Here is a 19148-nt window from a genome sequence, read left to right on the forward strand (position 1 = left end):
GCGAGCTCAGACCCCTCAAGGAAATCTTCGGGGCCATTTTGATACACAAATGCCCAAAATCAAAACCGGAATTGCGATAAAACAGTGGAACGTGTCCATAAATTCGAGTCTATTTTTCACCACTGAAAGGTCCCCAGTGGGGGTGCACCGTTCCCGGAGGCACTGCAATACCGGGACGATGCGCGGAGCGGAGGGAGCAAGCTCCGGGTCCAACTCCCGAGCCCAAAAATCCGTTTAATATAAAGTCCTCTCATCGAGGACGTATCAGATATTAAACTGATAAGAACAGATACTACACTTGATCTTAGCCAAAAGGCCGAGAAGCGATACCGGCAAACCCCCCAGCGCCGCGCCCGGCCCCGCCCGGCCCGCCCGCACCTCACGGCCACCCCCGCGCCACGCTCCGACCGCTCCCGAACCCTTCTGGAATATTCTCTCCATCCCATCCCGCACTTTCCTCCCGCGTCCCGCACGATCCGACCCCAAAATCCCGAAATTCTGCCCCGAAGATGATCCCATCGTGCCTTTCGCGCGTGTTGGCTCAAACAATCTGCATAATCCCACCCATTCATGCAAACAGCAGCCTTCCGCTCTTTTCATAGCCCCGCCCATCGCCTTGCCTCGCAACGCGATTGGCCAACTGTGTTTCTTTATTTGTATGGCCCCGCCCATTCTTACGCCATTGTTGATTAGCATAACCCCGCCTCTTGTCGCACAAGCCCCGCCTCTCCATGTTGGTATGTTAATTATACGCCCGCTCATTTGCATTCGCTCTGCCCCGCCCCCGCCATTGTCCCCATTGGGGTCCCACCTTTCCCCACAAGGAGCCGGGGAAGGAGGGGAGATCAGGGACCAACCGAAAAAAACCCCAAAAACCCCTGCGCTGCGCTCGCACCCTTCACATCCCGCTCCCGGCCTCTTTCCCCCGCTCATCCCGCACTTTCCTCCCGCGTCCCGCATGATCTGACCCCAAAAACCCCGAAATTGTCCCCATAAAAATGATCCCAGCATGCCTTTCGTTTGCTGTTCGTGTCTGTTTTGCATAACCCCGCCTCTCAGACGGAGGGTTTCGAATCACTCGTTTATTAGCATAATAACACTCCGATATTTGCATATTCATATCTCAGGACGGATTTTCCCCGCCTCTTTTCCTCGCCTAGCGGCTCTGGGGCTGGGGGGGGATCCGGTTTAGAGAAATTGGGGAAGTTTTGGGGTCCCTCGTTCCCTCCCAGGGGGGATTTTGGGGGGACAGGAGGCACCCGGGGGTGTTCCCGTCACCGCTTTTTCCCACGCCCCCTCACATTCGGAATCACTCGGGTATTTCCGGCACCGCTCGGCTCCCTCCGCCCTGCCCCTGCGCTCGGGTATTTCCGGCACCGCTCGGCTCCCCCGGTCCCCTCATATTCGGAATCACTCGGGTATTTCCGGCACCGCTCGGCTCCCCCGGTCCCCTCATATTCGGAATCACTCGGGTATTTCCGGCACCGCTCGGCTCCCCCGGTCCCCTCATATTCGGAATCACTCGGGTATTTCCGGCACCGCTCGGCTCCCTCCGTCCCGCCCCTCCGCTCGGGTGTTCCCGGCAGCACTCGGCTGTTTCCGCCGCTCCCATAGAAAACTCTTCTGCACACAGCATCCTCTCATGAGCAGCCCCCAAAATTAACGCTCATTAAGCTCCTCTCTCTAATCACCGCCTATTAATCACGCCGCCATGTGCTCACCAACCCGCACGACCCCCCTAGAAGCCACTTTGACCCGTAAACCCCTTTAAACTCCTCAAAATCTCCCATATAACAGCGCAAAACCAACCCCAAAAAAGTGAAAAAAGCTCAGGAAGTCCCAAAATGGCGAGAATTGGGCGCAAATTCCTTTATTGTGCTCAGGAGTTGGCGTTGGGTCCCTTCTTCTTGCCGAAGGTGGGCACCACGTTGACGAAGCGCCGGTTGTACTGCATGCGCCGCTTGGCCCGCCCCGTCTTCTTCTTCTTCTTCTCCTGCTTGGCCACCTGATGGAAAACCGGGGGGTCGGGGGGGTGTCCCCAAAACCCTGCCAGGGTCCCCAAACCCCGCGGGGGTCCCCAAAGCCGGGGGGAGCCCCCTCAGAGCTCACCTTGGGGGTCTGGCCCCTCACTTTGCCGGCGCGGGCGAGGGAGCCGTGCACCTTCCCTGGGGGCAGGAAGGAAATCGAGGTGTTGGGGGGGTTGTTTTGTTAATGAACAGCCCGATAATTAGCGGCCCCCCTGTAATTACCGCCCAGCAGGCGCGTGGAGAGGTCCAGGGTGGTGAATTCGGGGAGGGGGCTCTGCCCCAGCGCGGCCTCATCGTCCAGGGGGGTCCCGGCGTGGAGCAGCACTTGGTCCTCGGGGGGGATCCCCGAAAGCTCGGCCACCCTCTCCTGGGGGAGGGGCACAAACCGGGGTGGGGGGGTCAGCACCCCAAAATCTGGGAGGGGGAGGGATTGGGGAGGGGGCCAGCCCGAATTTGGGGGATCTCACCTTGATCTGGGCGAGGGTCTCGGAGCCGGAGAGCTCGAGGGTGAGGAGGGTCTGGCCGCGGATGAAGAGCTGCATGGTGGGGGCTGGGGGGGGATTTGGGGGGTTAGACGGGGGTCCCCACAGCCCAAAAATGGGGGGAACCCCCTGGAATCTCCCCTGGAACCCCAGGAAAGGGGGAGAGGTGAGGGAGGGGTGGTTTGGGGCTGATTTTTGGGGAGTTGGGTGGTGTTTTGGGGGTGATGGGGGGTTATTGGGGGGCTGGAGCTGTTTTGGGTGGGATTGTGGCATTTTTAATATGTTGTGGCTGTTTTGGGGGCTGTGGGTGTGTTTCTGGCTGGTTTGGGTGGGATAATGGCTGTTTTGGGGTGTTTTGGGGGAGTTGTGGATTTGTTTCGGGGTGTTTCTAGCTCTTTTTGGTGGTATCATGGCTGGTTTTGGGTGTTTCTGGCTGGTTCGGGTGGGATCGTGGCAGTTTTGGGGGCGTTTTCCTCCCCCTCTCCCGCCCACAGGACTTTGTCACCTGGCCTGGGGCCGTGGGGACAAAGGGCAGTGCCGGGGGGGGACACTGGGGGTCCGCTGGCAGCACCCTTGGGTGCCCCCCACCCTCTGAGCTGCCCCCAACGAGCCCCTCAAGGGCCCCCCCATATTCCCCATCACCCCAAACCTTCCCAGCCCCTCAGAATCCCCCCAAAACCCCTCCAGAGCCTCCCCAGCGGCTCCTGCAGCCCCTCCGGGCCCCCCAATAACCCTTCAGACCTCTCCCTCACCTGAACCCCCCCAGAGCCCCCCAAAAACCTCCCCAGCCCCTCCAACACCACCCCCAGACCCCTCAATAGAGCCCAACCCCACAAAACACCCCCCTAAACCCCTCCAGAGCGCCCCCCCATATCAAACCCCCTCAGAATCCGCCCCAAACCTTCCCTGAACCCCTCCCGCCCCCCCAATACCCTCCTGAGCCCCTCCACAACGCTCCCCTCACCTCAAACCCCCTCAGAGCCCCCCAAAAACCTCCCCGCCCCTCCCTTACCCTCTCCCCGACCCCTCTGTACCCCCAGACCCCTCAAATCCGCCCCAAATTCCCGTTCCGAGCCCCCGGGCCCGGTCCCACCTCAGCGGCTCCCTCAGGGCTCGGAGCGCGGCGCGGAGAGAGCGCGGTGACGTCACGCGCACGTACGTGCGTGTGCGTGATGACGTTGTGAGGGCGGGAAGGAGGAGGAGAAGGAGGAGCCAAGATGGCGGCGATGGCGGCGCTGGGCCGGAGGCTGCGGGCGCTGGGCCGGGGGGTCAGGGGGGTGCAGGTACCGAGAAGGGGCTTTGGGGTGTGAGGGGTTCTTTTGGGGGACTCAGGTAAAGGGGGAAAGGGTGTGAGGGGGGAATTTGGGGCGTGAGGGGGGAATTGGAGTGGGGGGTTTGAGGGGGGTTTAGGGGATCCCTGAGGGGATTTGGGGTTTAGGGAGGGAAAACTGGGGGGGGACCGGAGGGAATGGGCGGGTTTGGGGAGCAGAAATTGAGGGGACCTGGAGAGGGGAGATTTTGGGGGGTTCTTGTAAAAGGGAGGGGGGAACTTGGGGGATTTTGAGGGTGAATTAATGGGGGAGCTGGGAGGGTCTCTGAGGGATTTTGGGGGGTTCCTAAAAAGAGAGGGGGGAACTGGGGGGGATTTTGGGGGTTCCTGTAAAGAGGGGGGAGGAAATTTGGGGAGTTTAGGCGTGAATTAATGGGGAATCTGGGGGATCTCTGAGGGAATTTTTGGGGATCTGGGCGGGTCTCTGAGGGATTTTTGGGATTTTTTTGGGGTCCCCACAGACCCCTCCCTGCTACGAGGAGTCGACGGCCGAGTTCGGGTTCGTGGAGCGGCTGCTGCCCCCCAGCCGCATCCCCGACCCCCCGCACCCCAAATACCCCACCCCGTCCGGCTGGAGCCCCCCCGCAGGTCAGCCACCCCCGGGGGGGGTCATGAACCTGGGGGGGGATGATGATTGACCCCAACATGGGGATTAATGGGGCTAATTAACGAGTTACTTGTTCTGAGACTCTGCGGGAGCTTCAGGACTTTGTGGGAGATGTTTAATTACCCCTTGGGGGTGCTAATTACCCCTTGGGGGTGCTAATTGCGCAGACCCCCCCCCGGATCTGCCCTACCTGGTTCGGCGCTCCCGCCTGCACAACCCGCCCGTGTACGCGGGGCTGCGGCAGGGCCGGCGCCTGACGGAGCTGCGCCGCATCCACGGCGACATCTGGGTGAGCGGGGGGCTCCGGGGGGGCTCCGGGGGGCTCGGGGGGCTCCTGCTGACCCCCCCCGTGCCCCCCCAGGCGCTGGAGCGGGACCTGAGGGCGTTCCTGGGCTCCCTGGGCGCGCCCCGGGTGGCGGCGCAGGTGAACGAGGTGACGGGGACGCTGCGGCTCAGGGGGCACTGGGGGCCGCAGGTGCGGCTCTGGCTGCTCCAGAGGGGCTTCTAGAGACCCCCAGGGGGCCAGGGGACCCCAGATCTGCCAGGGGACCCCAGATCGGCAAGGGGGACCCCGAAGTCTGCGAGGGATCTGCGGGGGGAGGCCTGAAGGACCCTGGGCAGGGCAGCACCCTACCGAAGTGTGGAGACGCACCTAAGCACCTGAAAATCTGTTTGGAACACCCCAAAATCTGTTTGGGGCACCTCCAGATCCACTGGAACACCTCCAAATCCAGCTGGGCAGCTCCAGATCCACCTGGAGCACCCCAAAATCTGTTTGGGGAACCCCAAAATCCACTTGGGGCACCTTCAGATCCACCTGGAACACCCCAAAATCTTCCTGGAATCTGCTGTGGACAGCCCCGAACCCCAAAATCTGTTGGGGTACCTCAGAATCTGTGCTGGGATCCTGAAATCCACCTGGGCCACCCCAAAATCCACCTTGGGATACCCCAAAATCTGCCTGGGATCTGCTGTGGACAGCCCCAAATCCCTCTGGAGCACCCCAAAATCTGTCTTGGGATCCTGAAATCCACCTGGGCCACCCCAAAATCCTTTAAAATTCACTGAGAGGGCCCCAAAATCCACCCTGGGCCACCCCAAAATCTGCTGGGAGCCCCCAGAAATGGAAGAATCCCCCCCCCCACCCCACAAATGGAATAAACTCCTTGGGTAACTCCTCACAGCCTCTTTATTTACAACGCCCCCCCCCCCCAAATTTTGGGGGAGGGGTCCCACAGTCTGTACAGGGTGGGGGTGGGGGGGGGCCGAGCCCCCTCCTCAGCTCTGCCCGTAGTAGTGGCCGTAGCCCCAGGGGCTCTGGTAGCCGTAGGTGCCGTAGCCCTGCTGGAGATGGGCGGAAAAAGGGGAGGGGGATCAGCCCTGGAGACCCCCAGAGCCCCTCCCCAAAAAGCCCCAAAATGCCCCACCTGGTACCAGTAGCTGTAGGAGGGGTTGGGGTCTCCCCCTCCTGAAACGTTGTGGGGTCCCAGGGGCCCCGAGGGGTCGTCGGGACGGAGCCGTTTGTCGTCGGGTTCTTCTGAGCTGGGGGGGAGAAAGGGGAAAATTGGGGGAAAATTGGGGGAAAAAGGGGAAAATTTAGGGGGAAATGTGGGGGGGGGGGGGAAATTTGGGGGGAAAAGGGGAAAATTGGGGGAAAATTTGGGGGAGAAAAGGAGAAGATGTGGGGGAATGCGGGAGAAAATTTGTGGGGAAAATTTGGGGCTGATTTTGGGCCAGTTTGGGGCCATTTTGGGGCTGATTTGGAGCCGATTTTAGAGGTCAATTTTGGGGCTGATTTGGGGCCGATTTTGAGGCCATTTTGGGGCTGATTTAGGGCTGATTTGGGGCTGATTTGGGGCCAATTTTGGGGACATTTGGGGCTGATTTGGGGCTGATTTGGGGGTCCCGGGGTCTCACCCGTTCTCGGGCGCCCGTTTCCGGGCCGCGTGCGCCTTCAGGATCTTCTGGTGCTCATCGTAGGCCTTGAGCAGGCTGGGGAGGGGGCAGCGCTCAGGGGGGAGCCCCCAGACCCTTTTTGGGGTCCCCCCAGGCTGTTCTGTCCTTGAGCAGGCTGGGGAGGGGGCAGCGCTCAGGGGGGAGCCCCCAGACCCATTCTGGGGTCCCAGGGGGAGCCCCCTGGCCCTCTTTTCATGTCCCCCCAGGATGTTTTTATCTTCAGCAGGCTGGGGAGGAGCTGGGAGCCCCCAGACCCATTTGGGGATTCCATGCAGAGCCCCCAGCCCCATTTCTCTGTCCCACAAAGATCCCCCAGCCCCATTTCCCTGTCCCATTTCAGGGTCCCACCCAGCCCCATCCCAGGTTCCCACAGAGATCCCCCAGCCCCATTTCCCTGTCCCAAGGGGCTCCCCCAGCCCCATTTCCCAGCCCATTTCAGGGTCCCACTCAGCCCCATCTCCCACAGGTCTCCCCCAGCCCCATTTCAGGGTCCCACAGGTCTCCCCCAGCCCCATTTCAGGGTCCCACAGGGATCCCCCATTTCCCTGCCCCACAGGTCTCCCCCAGCCCCATTTCAGGGTCCCACAGGTCTCCCCCAGCCCCATTTCCCTGCCCCAGGACCTCCCCCAGCCCCGTGTGCCCCACCTGTGGATGCTGGAGCCGAAGTCCTCGAGGAACTTGACGCGGCGCTGCGAGAAGAGCAGCTTGGCCTCGTCGGGCAGGGGGCTGCGCAGGGCGCGCTCGAAGCAGCTCATGGTGTTGCCCTCGTTCTGCCCCACGTCCGCCCCAAACTCCATCTCCAGCAGGTTGGCGTGGAGCCGCGCGTTCTCCTGCCCCACCGCGGGCACAGCCGGCGGTCAGGGGGGCTGGAGGGGGTCTGGGGGGCTTTGGAGGGTCTTAGAGGGGGTTTGGGTGGGAATGGAGGGGCTTTGGGGAGTCTTAGAGGGGCTTTGGGGGTGCTGGAGAAGACTAGAGGGGGTTGGGGTGAGACTGAAGGCGCTTTGGGGGCACTGGAGGGGGTCTGGGGGCGATTTGAGGGGGACTAAAGGGGATTTGGGGGGTCTTCGAGGGGGTTTGGGGGGAACTAGAGAGGGTCTGGAGGGGGTTTGAGGGGGACTAGAGGGGTTTTGGGGGGTCTTAGACGGGGTTTGGAGGGGCTGGAGGGGGGCTGGTAGGGTTTGGGGGGGCTAGAGGGGATTTGGGAGGGTTTGGAGAGGACTAGAGGGGGTTTGGGGGGTCTTAGAGGGGGTTTGGGGGAGACTGAAGGGGTTTTGGGGGGACTGGAGGGGGTCTGGAGGGGATTTGAGGGGGACTAAAGGGGGTTTGGGGGGTCTTAAATGAGATTTGGGGGGTTTGGGGGAGACCAGAGGGGCTTTGGTGGGGTTAAAGCGGGTTTGGGGGGTCCTTGGATAATCTGACTCCCTTCCAGCATTTCCAGGCAGCCAAATTCCCCATTTTCCTCTCAATCCCAGCATCCCTGACCAGCAATAACAGAATTGGATTATTTTTCTATGGTTTTTAAATAAATGGAATCGCAGCCCCCCCGCTCTCACCGGGTCCTTCTCGAGCGCCTCCACGAGCACCTTGCGCGCCCTGCCCAGGTTCTTCTGCACCTTGCACACCTGCCGGGCCAGCTTGACGGCGTAGAAGGAGCCCAGGGGCAGCCCCTCGTTGGCTCGCATGGCCTCGAGCAGCAGCGCCTCGGCCTCGGCCACGCGCCCGTGCCGGCGCTCCAGGCTGACCCTGCGCAGCCGCACCATGGCCAGGCCTGGGACTGCTGCTTCAAAACTGCGCAGGATGCGCCGGGCCTCATCCACATTGCCTGAAAAATGGGGTAAAATTGGGGGGAAATGGGTAAAAATGGGTGAAAATGGGGTTATTGGGGTTATTGGGGTCACACGCTCCAGGCTGACCCTGCGCAGCCGCACCATGGCCAGGCCGGGCACCGCGGCCTCGAAACTGCGCAGGATGCGCCGGGCCTCGTCCACATTGCCTGGGAAATGGGGTAAAAACAGGGGGAAATGGGTAAAAATGGGGGGAAATGGGTAAAAATGGGGGAAATTGGGTGAAAATGGGGTTATTGGGGTTATGCACTCCAGGCTGACCCTGCGCAGCCGCACCATGGCCAGGCCGGGCACCGCGGCTTCAAAACTGCGCAGGATGCGCCGGGCCTCATCCACATTGCCTGGGAAATGGGGTAAAAATGGGGAAAATTGGGTGAAAATGGGGGAAATTGGGTAAAAATGGGGGAAATTCGGTTATTGGGGTTACTGGGGTCATGCACTCCAGGCTGACCCTGCGCAGCCGCACCATGGCCAGGCCTGGGACAGCGGCCTTGAAACTGCGCAGGATGCGCCGGGCCTCATCCACATTCCCTGAAAAATGGGGTAAAAACAGGGGGAAATGGGTAAAAATGGGGTAAAAATGGGTAAAATTGGGGTAAAAATGGGGTTATTGGGGTCCTTAGAGCAGCTGTGGGGTGCCATAGAGGGTTCCCAACCTGGGCACCGCAGCCTCGAAACTGCGCAGGATGTGCCGGGCCTCATCAACATTGACTGGAAATGGGGAAAAAATGGGGTAAAAAAGGGAAAAATGGGGTTATTGAGGTTCTGGGAATAGGGAAAATGGGGTTATTGGGGTTCTGGGAATGGGACAAATGGTGTTATTGGGGTTCTGGGAATAGGGAAAATGGTGTTATTGGGGTCACAGTCCTGGCATGGCCGCCTCAAAACTGCGCTGGATGTGCCGCGACTCATCACCATTGCCTGGGAAACTTGAGTAAAAATGGGACAAAAAGAGGTCAGGGCTGTCCTTGGAGGGTTATTGGGGTGCCCAGGGAGGGTTATGGGGTGCTCAGGATGCTTTTAGGGCAGTTTGGAGGCTCCCACGTTGGTTTTAGGGGTCCCTGAGTCGCTTTGGGGTGAAATTTGAGCCCGAGCCCAACTCGGAGCGTTGGGGACCAAGCCCCCGGTGCCGATGACCCCCAGCTCGGTCCCAGATTTTGGGGCTCCCCGGATTTGGGCTCTGGCTGTGCCCTGACCTTGTTTCTCCTCGAAGGCGGCCCAGAGCAGGTGGATGTTGGGCTTGCGGGGCAGGTGGAAGCCGCAGGCGCGCTGGAAAACGCTGCGGGCGCCCGGCACCGTGCGTGACTCCAGGTACCGCGTGTACTGCGGGCAGAACGGGGGATTAACGGGGGAAATGGGGGAAATGGGGGGGAAATGGGGGGAAATGGGGGGATTAACGGGGGAAAATGGGGGGATTAACGGGGGAAAAACGGGGGGACAATGGAGGGAATAACAGGGGAAAATGGGGGAAAACCAGGGGAAAATGGGGGAAAACAAGGGGGCAATAATGAGGGAATAACGGGAATAATGGGAGAATAACGCAGGAAATAATGGGGGAATAATGGGGGAAATAATGGGGGAAAACAGGGAATTAATGGGGGGAAAATGGGGGGATAATGGGGGGAATAACAGGAGAAAATGGGGAAAAAACGGGGGAATAATGGAGGGATAATGGGAGAAATAATGGGAGAAATAATGGGTGAATAATAACGGAATAACAGGGGAATAATGGGGGGAAAATTGGGGAATAACGGAGGAAAATAACGGGGGAAATGGGGGAATAATGGGAGAATAATGCAGGAAATAATGGGGGAATAATGGAGAAAATAATGGGGGAATAATGGAGGGATAATGCGGGAATAATGGAGAAAATAATGAGGGAAAATGGGGAATTAATGGGGGGAATAATAGGGGAATAAAGGGGGGAAAATGGGGAAATTATATTTCAAACAGCAAGGACTTTGGGGTGAGAACTGGAGATTTTGGGGAGAAAAGGGAATTGGAGTAAAAACCAGCGTTACTTTTCAAACGGCGGGGACTTTGGGGTGAGAAGCGGGGATTTTGGGGCCAGGAGCGCTGTGAATTTCTGGGGCCAGGGCGCATTTGTGCCCACCTTGACCCAGAACTCCTCGTAGAGGGCGCAGGCGATGAGGCAGCGCTCGAAGAGGACGATGCTGCGCTCGTGCGAGCCCGCGGCCACCTCGAAGTCCAGGTACTCGCGCCAGTTCCGCAGCTGCGCCCGCTCCAGGGGCTTCACGTGGAAATAGGGACGCTTGATCTGCCCGGGACAGGGGGTTGGGGGAATTTGGGGGGATTTCAGGGGGATTTGGGGGATTTTGGGGGGTTTGGCAGGGGATTTCAGGGGGATTTGGGGGATTTTAGGGAGATTTGGGGGGTGGAGTTTGGGCTTCTTGTGGAAATAGGGACGCTTGATCTGCCCGGGAGAGAGGATTTGGGAGATTTTCGGGGAGATTTAGGGGATTTCAGGGGGGTTTGGGGGATTTTGGGGGGTTCCAGGGGGATTTGGGAGATTTCAGGGGGATTTCAAGGGGATTTGGGGAGGATTAGGGGAGGATTTGGGGGATTTAGGGCATTTCAGGGGGATTTGGGCTTCACATGGAAATAGGGACGCTTGATCTGCCCAGATTGGGGGGATTTTGGGGGGGTTGGAGGGATTTAGGGAGGATCTGGGGGAGATTTGGGGGCATTTTGGGGAGATTTGGGGGATTTCTGAGGGATTTGGGGGGGATTTGAGGGGATTTTATGGGGGAAACTCCGGGGCAAGTCCCAGGAGGAATCCAGGGGGAGATTTGGGCTTTGTGGGGAAGTTTCACCACTCGATCTGCCTGAGATTTCAGGGCAATTTGGGGGATTTCAGGGGTTCGGGGCGGGATTTTTGGGGGAAGTTCTGGAGATTTGGAGGATTTCCAGGGATTTGGGGGATTCCAGAGGATGCCAACCCCCCCTGCACCCACCCCATCCTCGAAGTTCCAGCGTTTGCTGACTTCGGCTTCGTTCTGGGCATAAATTTGCTGCCTCATGGAGATCACGAGCTCCCGGATCTTCTCTTGGTCCAGATCCTCCTGGAAAGATTAAATAACAAATAACAAATAATAAATGCAGCCACTTATTATCAGTCATTAATTTGAAAGGAGCAACAACAAAATAAAACAGTAAATAAACCCAAATAACGATAAATAAATCCACTAAAATTCATTTTTGGGATATTTTTTTGGGGAAGATCCCGCTTTTTAACCCCTCCCCAAAAGCCTTGGAAAAAGTGGAATTCCCGGTTTTTGGGCACTATTCCGGTTCCCAAAGCGGAATTCCCGTTTTTTCAGGACTGTCCCGGTTCCCAAAGCGGAATTCCCGGTTTTTGGGCACTGTCCCGGTTCCCAAAGCGGAATTCCCGTTTTGGGCACTATTCCAGTTCTCAAAGCGGAATTCCCGGGTTTTTGGTACTGTCCCGGTTCCCAAAGCGGAATTCCCGTTTTCGGACTGTTCCGGGCACTGTCCGTCCCAAAGCGAATTCCCGTTTTTGGGCACTGTCCCAAGCGGATTCCCGATTTAGCTGTCCCGTTCCCAAAGCCGAATTCCCGGTTTCCGGGCGTTACCTGAGGCTCGGGCGGGGCCCCGGGCGGCTCCTCCTCCTGCCCCGGGCCCTGGGGCGGCTCCGCGGGCTCGGGGCCGGGGCCGAGCTTGGAGCGGAGCCAGAGCAGCTCCTCGGGGGACAGGATGGCACCGGGCGGGTGCTGCAGCACGTGCTCCTTGAACCTGCGGGAATTCCCGACGGGAATCGGGGAATTCGCACCCGGAATCGGGGAATTCGCACCCAAAAACGGGGAACTCGCACCCAAAAACGGGGAATTCGCACCCAAAAATGGGGAATTCACACCCAAAAACGGGGAATTTGCACCCAAAAACAGGGAATTCGCACCCAAAAATGGGGAATTCCCAATGGGAATCGGGGAACTCCCGATCAAAACTGGGGAATTCAAACCAGGAATCAGGGAATTTACACCCAAAACCAGGGAATTCCCAATCAAAATCGGGGAATTCTCACCTAAAATTGGGGAATTCACACCTGGAATTGGGGAATTCCCATCCAAATCTTCCCCGCTCCTTCCCTGCTCTTTCCCCAGGGAATTCCCGGTGTTTTCCCGGTGTTTTCCCCTCTGTTTCCCCAGGGAATTCCCGGTGTTTTCCCAAGGAATTCCCGGTGTTTTCCCCAGTGTTTCCCCAGGGAATTCCCGGTGTTTCCCCAGGGAATTCCCAGTGTTTCCCCAGGGAATTCCCGGTGTTTTCCCGGTGTTTCCCCAGGGAATTCCCGGTGTTTCCCCAGGGAATTCCCAGTGTTTCCCCAGGGAATTCCCGGTGTTTCCCCACTGTTTCCCCACGGAATTCCCGGTGTTTCCCCAGGGAATTCCCGGTGTTTTCCCGGTGTTTCCCCAGGGAATTCCCGGTGTTCCCACCTCTCCCAGTGGTGGCTGTAGAGCTGCGTGGGCATGGACAGCAGGCGGTCGTAGATGGCCGTGACCGCCCGCAGGTCGCCGCGCTCCCGCTCCCACTCCACGTAGGATTCCCAGAGTTTGTCCGAGCGGAAATCCATCCCTGCCGCCGCCAGCGCCGCCTCGAACGCCCTGAGGGACCCCCGGGGTCACACGGGTTACCGGGAAAAGGGGGAAATCCTGGGAAAAGGGAGGGAAGAATCCCAGGAAAAGGGAGGGAGAATCCTGGGAAAAGGTGGGAGGAGAATCCCAGGAAAAAAGGGGGAAAACTCCCAGGAAAAGGGCGGGAGAATCCCAGGAAAACGGGGGGATGACTGGGAAAAGAGGGTGGGGGGGACATTCCCAGGACCGTTCCCAAGCCATTCCCAGGATTTCTCAGGCCATTCCCGGGGGACGGTCCCAGGACCATTCTCAGGGACATCCCCAGGATTTCCCAGGGTTACTCCCAGGACCATTCCCAGGATTTCCCAGGATTTTCCCAGCGGATATTCCCAGGATTCCCGGGGGACATTCCCAGGATTCCCCAGGACCATTCCCAGGATTTCCCAGAATTTCTCAGGGACATTCCCAGGATTTTCCCTGGGGCCATTCCCAGGATTCCCCAGGGACATTCCCAGGATTCCCCAGGATTTTCCCAGCGGATATTCCCAGGATTCCCCAGGGCCATTCCCAGGGTTTCCCAGGATTTTCCCAGTGGACATTCCCAGGATTTCTCAGGGACATTCCCAGGATTTTCCCTGGGGACATTCCCAGGATTCCCCAGGGACATTCCCAGGATTTCCCAGGATTTTCCCAGTGGACATTCCCAGGATTTCTCAGGATTTTCCCAGTGGACATTCCCAGGATTCCCCAGGGACATTCCCAGGATTTTCCCAGCGGATATTCCCAGGATTCCCCAGGGCCATTCCCGGATTCCCCAGGGCCATTCCCGGGATTCCCCAGGGCCGTTCCCGGGATGTACCCATCCCTGGCTCACCCGCGCACGCGCTGGGCGCTCTCGGGCCGCGCGGGGTCCAGCGAGCTCTGCAGCAGGCCGATGTAGTGCAGCCACAGCTCCAGGCTCAGCGGGATGGACTGCAGCCCCCGCTCCAGCACCTGCGGGAAAACCTGCGCTCACCTGGGGGCTCCTGAGATACACCCGAGATACACCTGAGATACACCTGGGATACACCTGAGATACACCTGAAATACACCTGGGATACACCTGAGATACACCTGAGATACACCTGAGATACACCTGAAATACACCTGGGATACACCTGAGATACACCTGAGATACACCTGGGATACACCCGGGATACACCCGAGATACACCCGAGATACACCTGAGATACACCTGAGATATACCTGAAATACACCTGGGATACACCTGAGATACACCTGAGATACACCTGAGATACACCTGAGATACACCCGGGATACACCTGGGATACACCTGAGATACACCTGGGATACACCTGAGATACACCTGAGATACACCTGAGATACACCTGAGATACACCTGAGATATACCTGAGATATACCTGTGGGCACCTGGGGGCTCCTGAGATACACCGAAGATACACCTGAGATACACCTGAGATACACCTGAGATACACTTGAGGGCACCTGGATACACCTGCGCTCACCTGGGGGCTCCTGAGATACACCTGAGATACACCTGGGATACACCTGGGATACACCTGGGATACACCTGAGATACACCTGAGATACACCTGAGATACACCTGGGATACACCTGGGATACACCTGGGATACACCTGAGATACACCTGGGATACACCTGGGATACACCTGAGATACACCTGAGATACACCTGAGATACACTTGAGGGCACCTGGATACACCTGAGGGCACCTGAGGGCACCTGGGGGCTCCTGAGATACACCTGAGATACACCTGGGGGCACCTGGGCTCACCTGGGGGCATCTAGGATATACCTGAGATACACCTTGGGGCACCTGGGCACACCTGGATATACCTGGGGGCTCCTGAGATACACCTGAGATACACCTGAGATACACTTGAGGGCACCTGGATACACCTGCTGGCACCTGGGGTCACCTGGGCACACCTGGGGGTATCTGGGATATACCTGAGATACACCTAAGGGCACCTGGGCACACCTGGGGGCACCTGGGGGCTCCTGAGCTCACCTGGGGGTATCTGGGATACACCTGAGATACACCTGAGATACACCTGAGATACACCTGAGGGCACCTGAGATACACCTGAGGGCACCTGGGCACACCTGGGGGCTCCTGAGATACACCTGGATACACCTGGGATATATCTGGGGGCACCTGGGGTCACCTGGGGGGACTTGGGGGCAGCTGGGGGCATCTGGGGTATACCCGAGATACACCTGGGGGCACCTGGGATACACCTGGGGGCATCTGGGATTTAACCCCCAAAAAATCCGGGAAAAGTGCGACTTAACCCCCAAAAAATCAGGCTAAAAGGGGATTTTAACCCCCAAAAATCCCAGGAAGAAAGAGGGCTCCAAGCCCGCAGGTGCCGCACCTGCTGGGCGCTGCGGGCGCTGCCCAGGCGCCGCTCCAGCTCGGCGTACTTGCGCCAGTAGCCGTAGCAGTACGGGTAGCGCTGCAAGAACGCGTCGAAGGCGCGGCGGGCGGCCTCCAGCAGCTCCTGGGGGGGAAAGGGGGAGAAAAGGGGGGTTAGAGGGGAAATTGGGGGGATTAGAGGGGATATTGGGGGGTTTGGGGGGGAAATTGGGGGAAATTGGGGGGTTAGAGGGGATATTGGGGGGTTTGGGGGGGAAATTGGGGGGAAATTGGAGGGATTAGAGGGGATATTGGGGGGTTAGAGGGGAAATTGGGGGGATTAGAGGGGAAATTGGGGGGTTAGAGGGGAAATTGGGGGGTTTGGGGGGGAAATTGGGGGTTTAGAGGGATATTGGGGGGTTTGGGGGGAAATTGGGGGGATTAGAGGGGAAACTGGGGGGTTTGGGGGGAAACTGGGGGGTTTGGGGGGAAATTGGGGGGTTTAGAGGGGAAACTGGGGGGATTACAGGGGAAACTGGGGGGTTTGGGGGGGAAATTGGGGGGTTTAGAGGGGAAATTGGGGGGATTTAGAGGGGATATTGGGGGGTTAGAGGGGAAATTGGGGGGATTAGAGGGGAAACTGGGGGGTTTGGGGGGGAAATTGGGGGGTTTAGAGGGGAAATTGGGGGGTTTGGGGGGGGAAATTGGGGGGTTTAGAGGGGATATTGGGGGGTTAGAGGGAAATTGGGGGGTTAGAGGGGAAACTGGGGGGTTTGGGGGGAAACTGGGGGGTTTGGGGGGAAATTGGGGGGTTTAGAGGGGATATTGGGGGGTTAGAGGGGAAATTGGGGGGATTAGAGGGGAAACTGGGGGTTTGGGGGGAAATTGGGGGGGTTTAGAGGGGAAATTGGGGGGTTTGGGGGGGGAAATGGGGGGTTAGGGGGGAAATTGCAGGGGAAATTAGGGGGGGGGATATTGGGGGTTTAGAGGGGAAATGGGGGGGATTACAGGGGAAACTGGGGGGTTTGGGGGGGGGGGGTTGGGAAATTGGGGGGTTTAGAGGGGAAACTGGGGCGTTTGGGGGGAAATTGGGGGCTTTAGAGGGGACATTGGGGGGTTTGGGGGAAGAAGGGGGATCACTAATGGGTCTGGGGGTGTCACTGAAGGGTCTGAGGGGGTCATTAATGACTCAGGGGGTCATTTATGGCTCTGAGGGGATCATTAATGGGTCAGGGGTGTTGTTTTGGGTCTGGGGGTGTCAGCTTTGGGTCTGGGGTCCCGGGCTCACCTCCTGCTCCACGTAGGCCAGCAGCTCGGTCCAGGCCCCGAAGTCGTGGGGGCTGCCCTGGGCCGCCGCCCAGAGCCGCTGGAACTCGGCGGGGAACGGCGGCGGCTGCTCCGGGGGCGGCTCCGCGGGGGGCGGGGCGCCGTTCGGGGCCGACGGGGGGGGAGGGGCCGCGCCGGCACCGGGATCAGCTCCGGTACCGGGATCGGGATCGGGATCAGCTCCGGTACCGGGATCGGGATCAGCTCCGGTACCGGGATCGGCGCCGGGATCAGCTCCGGTACCGGGATCGGGATCAGCTCCGGTACCGCGATCGGGATCAGGATCAGCTCCGGCACCGGGATCGGGATCAGCTCCGGTACCGGGATCGGCGCCGGGATCAGCTCCGGTACCGGGATCGGGATCAGCTCCGGTACCGCGATCGGGATCAGGATCAGCTCCGGCACCGGGATCGGGATCGGTACCAGGATCGGTACCGGGATCGGGATCCGGGGGAGCGGGCGGGGGGGGCTCGGCTGGGGAGGCTGGGAGAAATGAGGGGAGGGGCACGGTTAGTGAGGGGGGGCACAGCTCTGCCCCTCCCCCCACATCGCCCCCCAAGTCTGACCCCCCCGAATCATCCCCGACCCCCCTTCCATATAAAGGGTTCCTGACCCCTCCCCCCAGAGCCCCCTGAGAGCCCCCCCAAAATTTCCTCAGAGCCCCAAAATCCTTCAAACACCCCCAAAATTCCCTCAAATATCCCCGAAATCTCCTCAGAGCTCCAAAATTCCCCTCAGTCCCCTCAAATCCCCCTCAGTCCCCCCAGAATCCCCTCAGTCCCCCCAGAATCCCCTCAGTCCCCCCCAAAATCCCCTCACACCCCACCGAGCCCCCTCACATCTCGCCCTCCCTCACCCCAATCCCCCTCAGCCGCCCCAATTCCCCCAAATAGCCCCCGAGCCCCCTCAGCCCTCGCCTCCATCGCGGCCCCTCAGCCCCCTCCTCACCCGGAGCCCCCCGGTTCCTGCCCCCCGCCCGTCTCCGGGCTCTCACCGCCGTCCCCGTCCCCGTCCATCGCCTCCCCGGAGCCCGCGGAGCCCCCGGGTCCCTCCTCGGGCCCCTCGGCCGCCATCGCGCCGCGCGGGACCCGGATGTGGCGGCACCGAGCGGCCCCGGGGAGGCGGCGCCCCCTGGCGGGCGGGAGGACCCGGAGCGCCGCCGCCATAGAGGAGTAACGGCGGCGGGGGAACCATAGAGACGGGCCTGAGCGGCCAGAGCGGCTTCCGCTGCCGCCGCCATGACCATCGAGATAGGAAGGAGAAACCGGAGAGGCCCAGGGGAGAAAACACCAGTATAAACCAGTACAAACCAGTACAAAGCAGTACAAACCAGTACGGGGAGCGCCGCACCAACCGCAGAAGCTTTGGCGGGTGCAAAACCATTCTAAACCAGTACAAGCGGGTGTCTCCATGGTTGAGCCACCATAGAGACTCTGAGGGAGGATCATAGAGACGCGGGCGCCGCCGAGCGCCCGCCGGGCGGGCGGGAGGAGCCGAGCTTTACTGCAATTTTTATTGTATTTACACCAGAGCTGGTAAAAATTTGTACATTATTTACAAATTAAATAATTCCGCCACCGCTTCGGGGGGAAAAGGAGCGATTTTGGGGGTCCAGCGCCCCCCCGGAACCATCCCTCCCCCTCCCTGTGGCTTCACCCCAAAACGAGGCGAGTTTGAAGGAATCCACCCAAAAACCCCTCAAACAGACCCAAAAGAAACGATGATTTTGGCTCAAAATGGGTAAAAAAAACCAACACGGAAGGGTTCAAATCAACTCCCCAAAGCGGCGCCGCTTCCTCATTGCCAAATTCCTCATCAAGCCACTCAAGCTGGGGCTAAAACCCGAAAAAATGAAAGGACAAAAGAAAAAAAATCCGCCTCAAAGCTGAAAATCCCAATTTGGCTCCTTTTTGCCCCAAAACTCCCCCCCCCAGCCCCCGTTTGGGTGCAAAAGGCGCCGTTTCTGTCGATTCCGGCCGCGGGGTTTTGGAGTTTTGGTTTTTCCCTGAGAATTTGGGGTTCCAGAGGCACTGGGGGCGCGGCCGGCCCGGAACCGCGGCGGGATTTGGGCCAAAAACGCCCGGAATTGGGCAAAAGTCGGCGAGAAACCGCAACCCCCACCAGTACAAACCAGTACGGACCAGTTTGGGATGGGGGGCGGAGTTTGGGGTGTCCCCGCTGGGGAGGGAAGGGTTAATACTGTTAATGGGGGGGCAGAATTCCCAAAATTCCAGGGGAACCCCGAAATTCCACGGAAGGGACCCAAAAATTCCCAAATTCCCGGGAAAATCCCGAAATTCCCATGGGCAGGACCCAAATCCGGTGGAGGGGGGCGAAAATTGGGGGAATTTCCCCCCAAATTCCATCTGGGGACCCCAAAATTCCCAAGGGGACCACAAGGACCCGACCCTGGCTCGGGGAGAGGGGGAATTGGGGGGAAATGGGGAAAAATGGGGAGAAATTGGGGAAAAATGGGAAAAAAAAAGAGGAAACCTAGGAAAAATAGAGGGAAACTGGGGAAAATAGGGAAAAATGGGGGGAAATTGGGGAAAAATTTGAGGGAAAT

General features: G+C 59.1%; 3 protein-coding genes and 1 non-coding gene across 5 annotated transcripts in view; 1 reads left to right on the forward strand and 3 right to left on the reverse strand.

Moving 5' to 3' along the window:
- Positions 1 to 137: 137 nt before the first annotated feature.
- LOC115916324 lies at positions 138 to 328 on the reverse strand. The gene has a single exon (XR_004061589.1). It is a non-coding gene; the product is annotated as a U2 spliceosomal RNA (small nuclear RNA).
- Positions 329 to 1845: 1517 nt separating this feature from the next.
- The window catches only part of FAU (FAU ubiquitin like and ribosomal protein S30 fusion), a 581541-nt gene continuing 564238 nt past the window's right edge, over positions 1846 to 19148 (reverse strand). The window contains exons 1-5 of one of the 2 annotated variants that reach the window (XM_030970009.1): positions 3603 to 3692; positions 2495 to 2577; positions 2250 to 2394; positions 2110 to 2165; positions 1846 to 2005 (exon numbers count right to left, since the gene is read on the reverse strand). In XM_030970009.1, the coding sequence (XP_030825869.1) occupies positions 1880 to 2005; positions 2110 to 2165; positions 2250 to 2394; positions 2495 to 2569 (402 nt within the window). In that variant the 5' untranslated portion in view covers positions 2570 to 2577; positions 3603 to 3692 and the 3' untranslated portion in view covers positions 1846 to 1879. Of the gene's footprint in view, positions 2006 to 2109; positions 2166 to 2249; positions 2395 to 2494; positions 2578 to 3602; positions 3693 to 19148 lie in introns of those variants that run through there. The other variant, XM_030970011.1, reaches the window with a different exon arrangement.
- On the forward strand, positions 3680 to 5627 carry MRPL49 (mitochondrial ribosomal protein L49). The gene is made up of 5 exons (XM_030970005.1): positions 3680 to 3792; positions 4301 to 4427; positions 4614 to 4735; positions 4808 to 5039; positions 5086 to 5627. Exons 1-4 carry the CDS (start codon positions 3727 to 3729, stop codon positions 4952 to 4954), a joined length of 462 nt encoding a protein of 153 aa, XP_030825865.1. The 5' UTR covers positions 3680 to 3726; the 3' UTR covers positions 4955 to 5039; positions 5086 to 5627.
- On the reverse strand, positions 5627 to 17822 carry LOC115916316 (pre-mRNA-processing factor 39-like). The gene is made up of 14 exons (XM_030970024.1): positions 17577 to 17822; positions 16545 to 17065; positions 15276 to 15401; positions 13731 to 13849; positions 12719 to 12886; positions 11861 to 12020; positions 11222 to 11329; positions 10360 to 10524; positions 9443 to 9569; positions 7956 to 8224; positions 7048 to 7232; positions 6364 to 6438; positions 5874 to 5988; positions 5627 to 5790 (listed from the first exon to the last, which is right to left on the reverse strand). The coding sequence occupies exons 1-14, from the start codon at positions 17746 to 17748 to the stop codon at positions 5725 to 5727; spliced, it is 2376 nt and encodes a 791-aa protein (XP_030825884.1). The 5' UTR covers positions 17749 to 17822; the 3' UTR covers positions 5627 to 5724.

Source organism: Camarhynchus parvulus, unplaced genomic scaffold, assembly GCF_901933205.1.
Source record: "Camarhynchus parvulus unplaced genomic scaffold, STF_HiC, whole genome shotgun sequence".
NCBI classification, from domain to species: domain Eukaryota; kingdom Metazoa; phylum Chordata; class Aves; order Passeriformes; family Thraupidae; genus Camarhynchus; species Camarhynchus parvulus.

What these genes read in the sequence shown, in the direction of transcription:
- MRPL49 (XM_030970005.1), top strand. Translation starts at nt 3,727, where the DNA reads ATGGCGGCGATGGCGGCGCTGGGCCGGAGGCTGCGGGCGCTGGGCCGG. An exon ending in GGGGGGTCAGGGGGGTGCAG is followed by an intron (nt 3,793 to 4,300) that starts GTACCGAGAAGG and finishes GGGTCCCCACAG; the next exon opens with ACCCCTCCCTGCTACGAGGA. An exon ending in GCATCCACGGCGACATCTGG is followed by an intron (nt 4,736 to 4,807) that starts GTGAGCGGGGGG and finishes GTGCCCCCCCAG; the next exon opens with GCGCTGGAGCGGGACCTGAG.
- LOC115916316 (XM_030970024.1), bottom strand. Translation starts at nt 17,748, where the DNA reads ATGGCGGCGGCGCTCCGGGTCCTCCCGCCCGCCAGGGGGCGCCGCCTC. An exon ending in GGGCCCCGCCCGAGCCTCAG is followed by an intron (nt 11,330 to 11,860) that starts GTAACGCCCGGA and finishes TAATCTTTCCAG; the next exon opens with GAGGATCTGGACCAAGAGAA. An exon ending in CGCCTTCGAGGAGAAACAAG is followed by an intron (nt 8,225 to 9,442) that starts GTCAGGGCACAG and finishes CCCATTTTTCAG; the next exon opens with GCAATGTGGATGAGGCCCGG.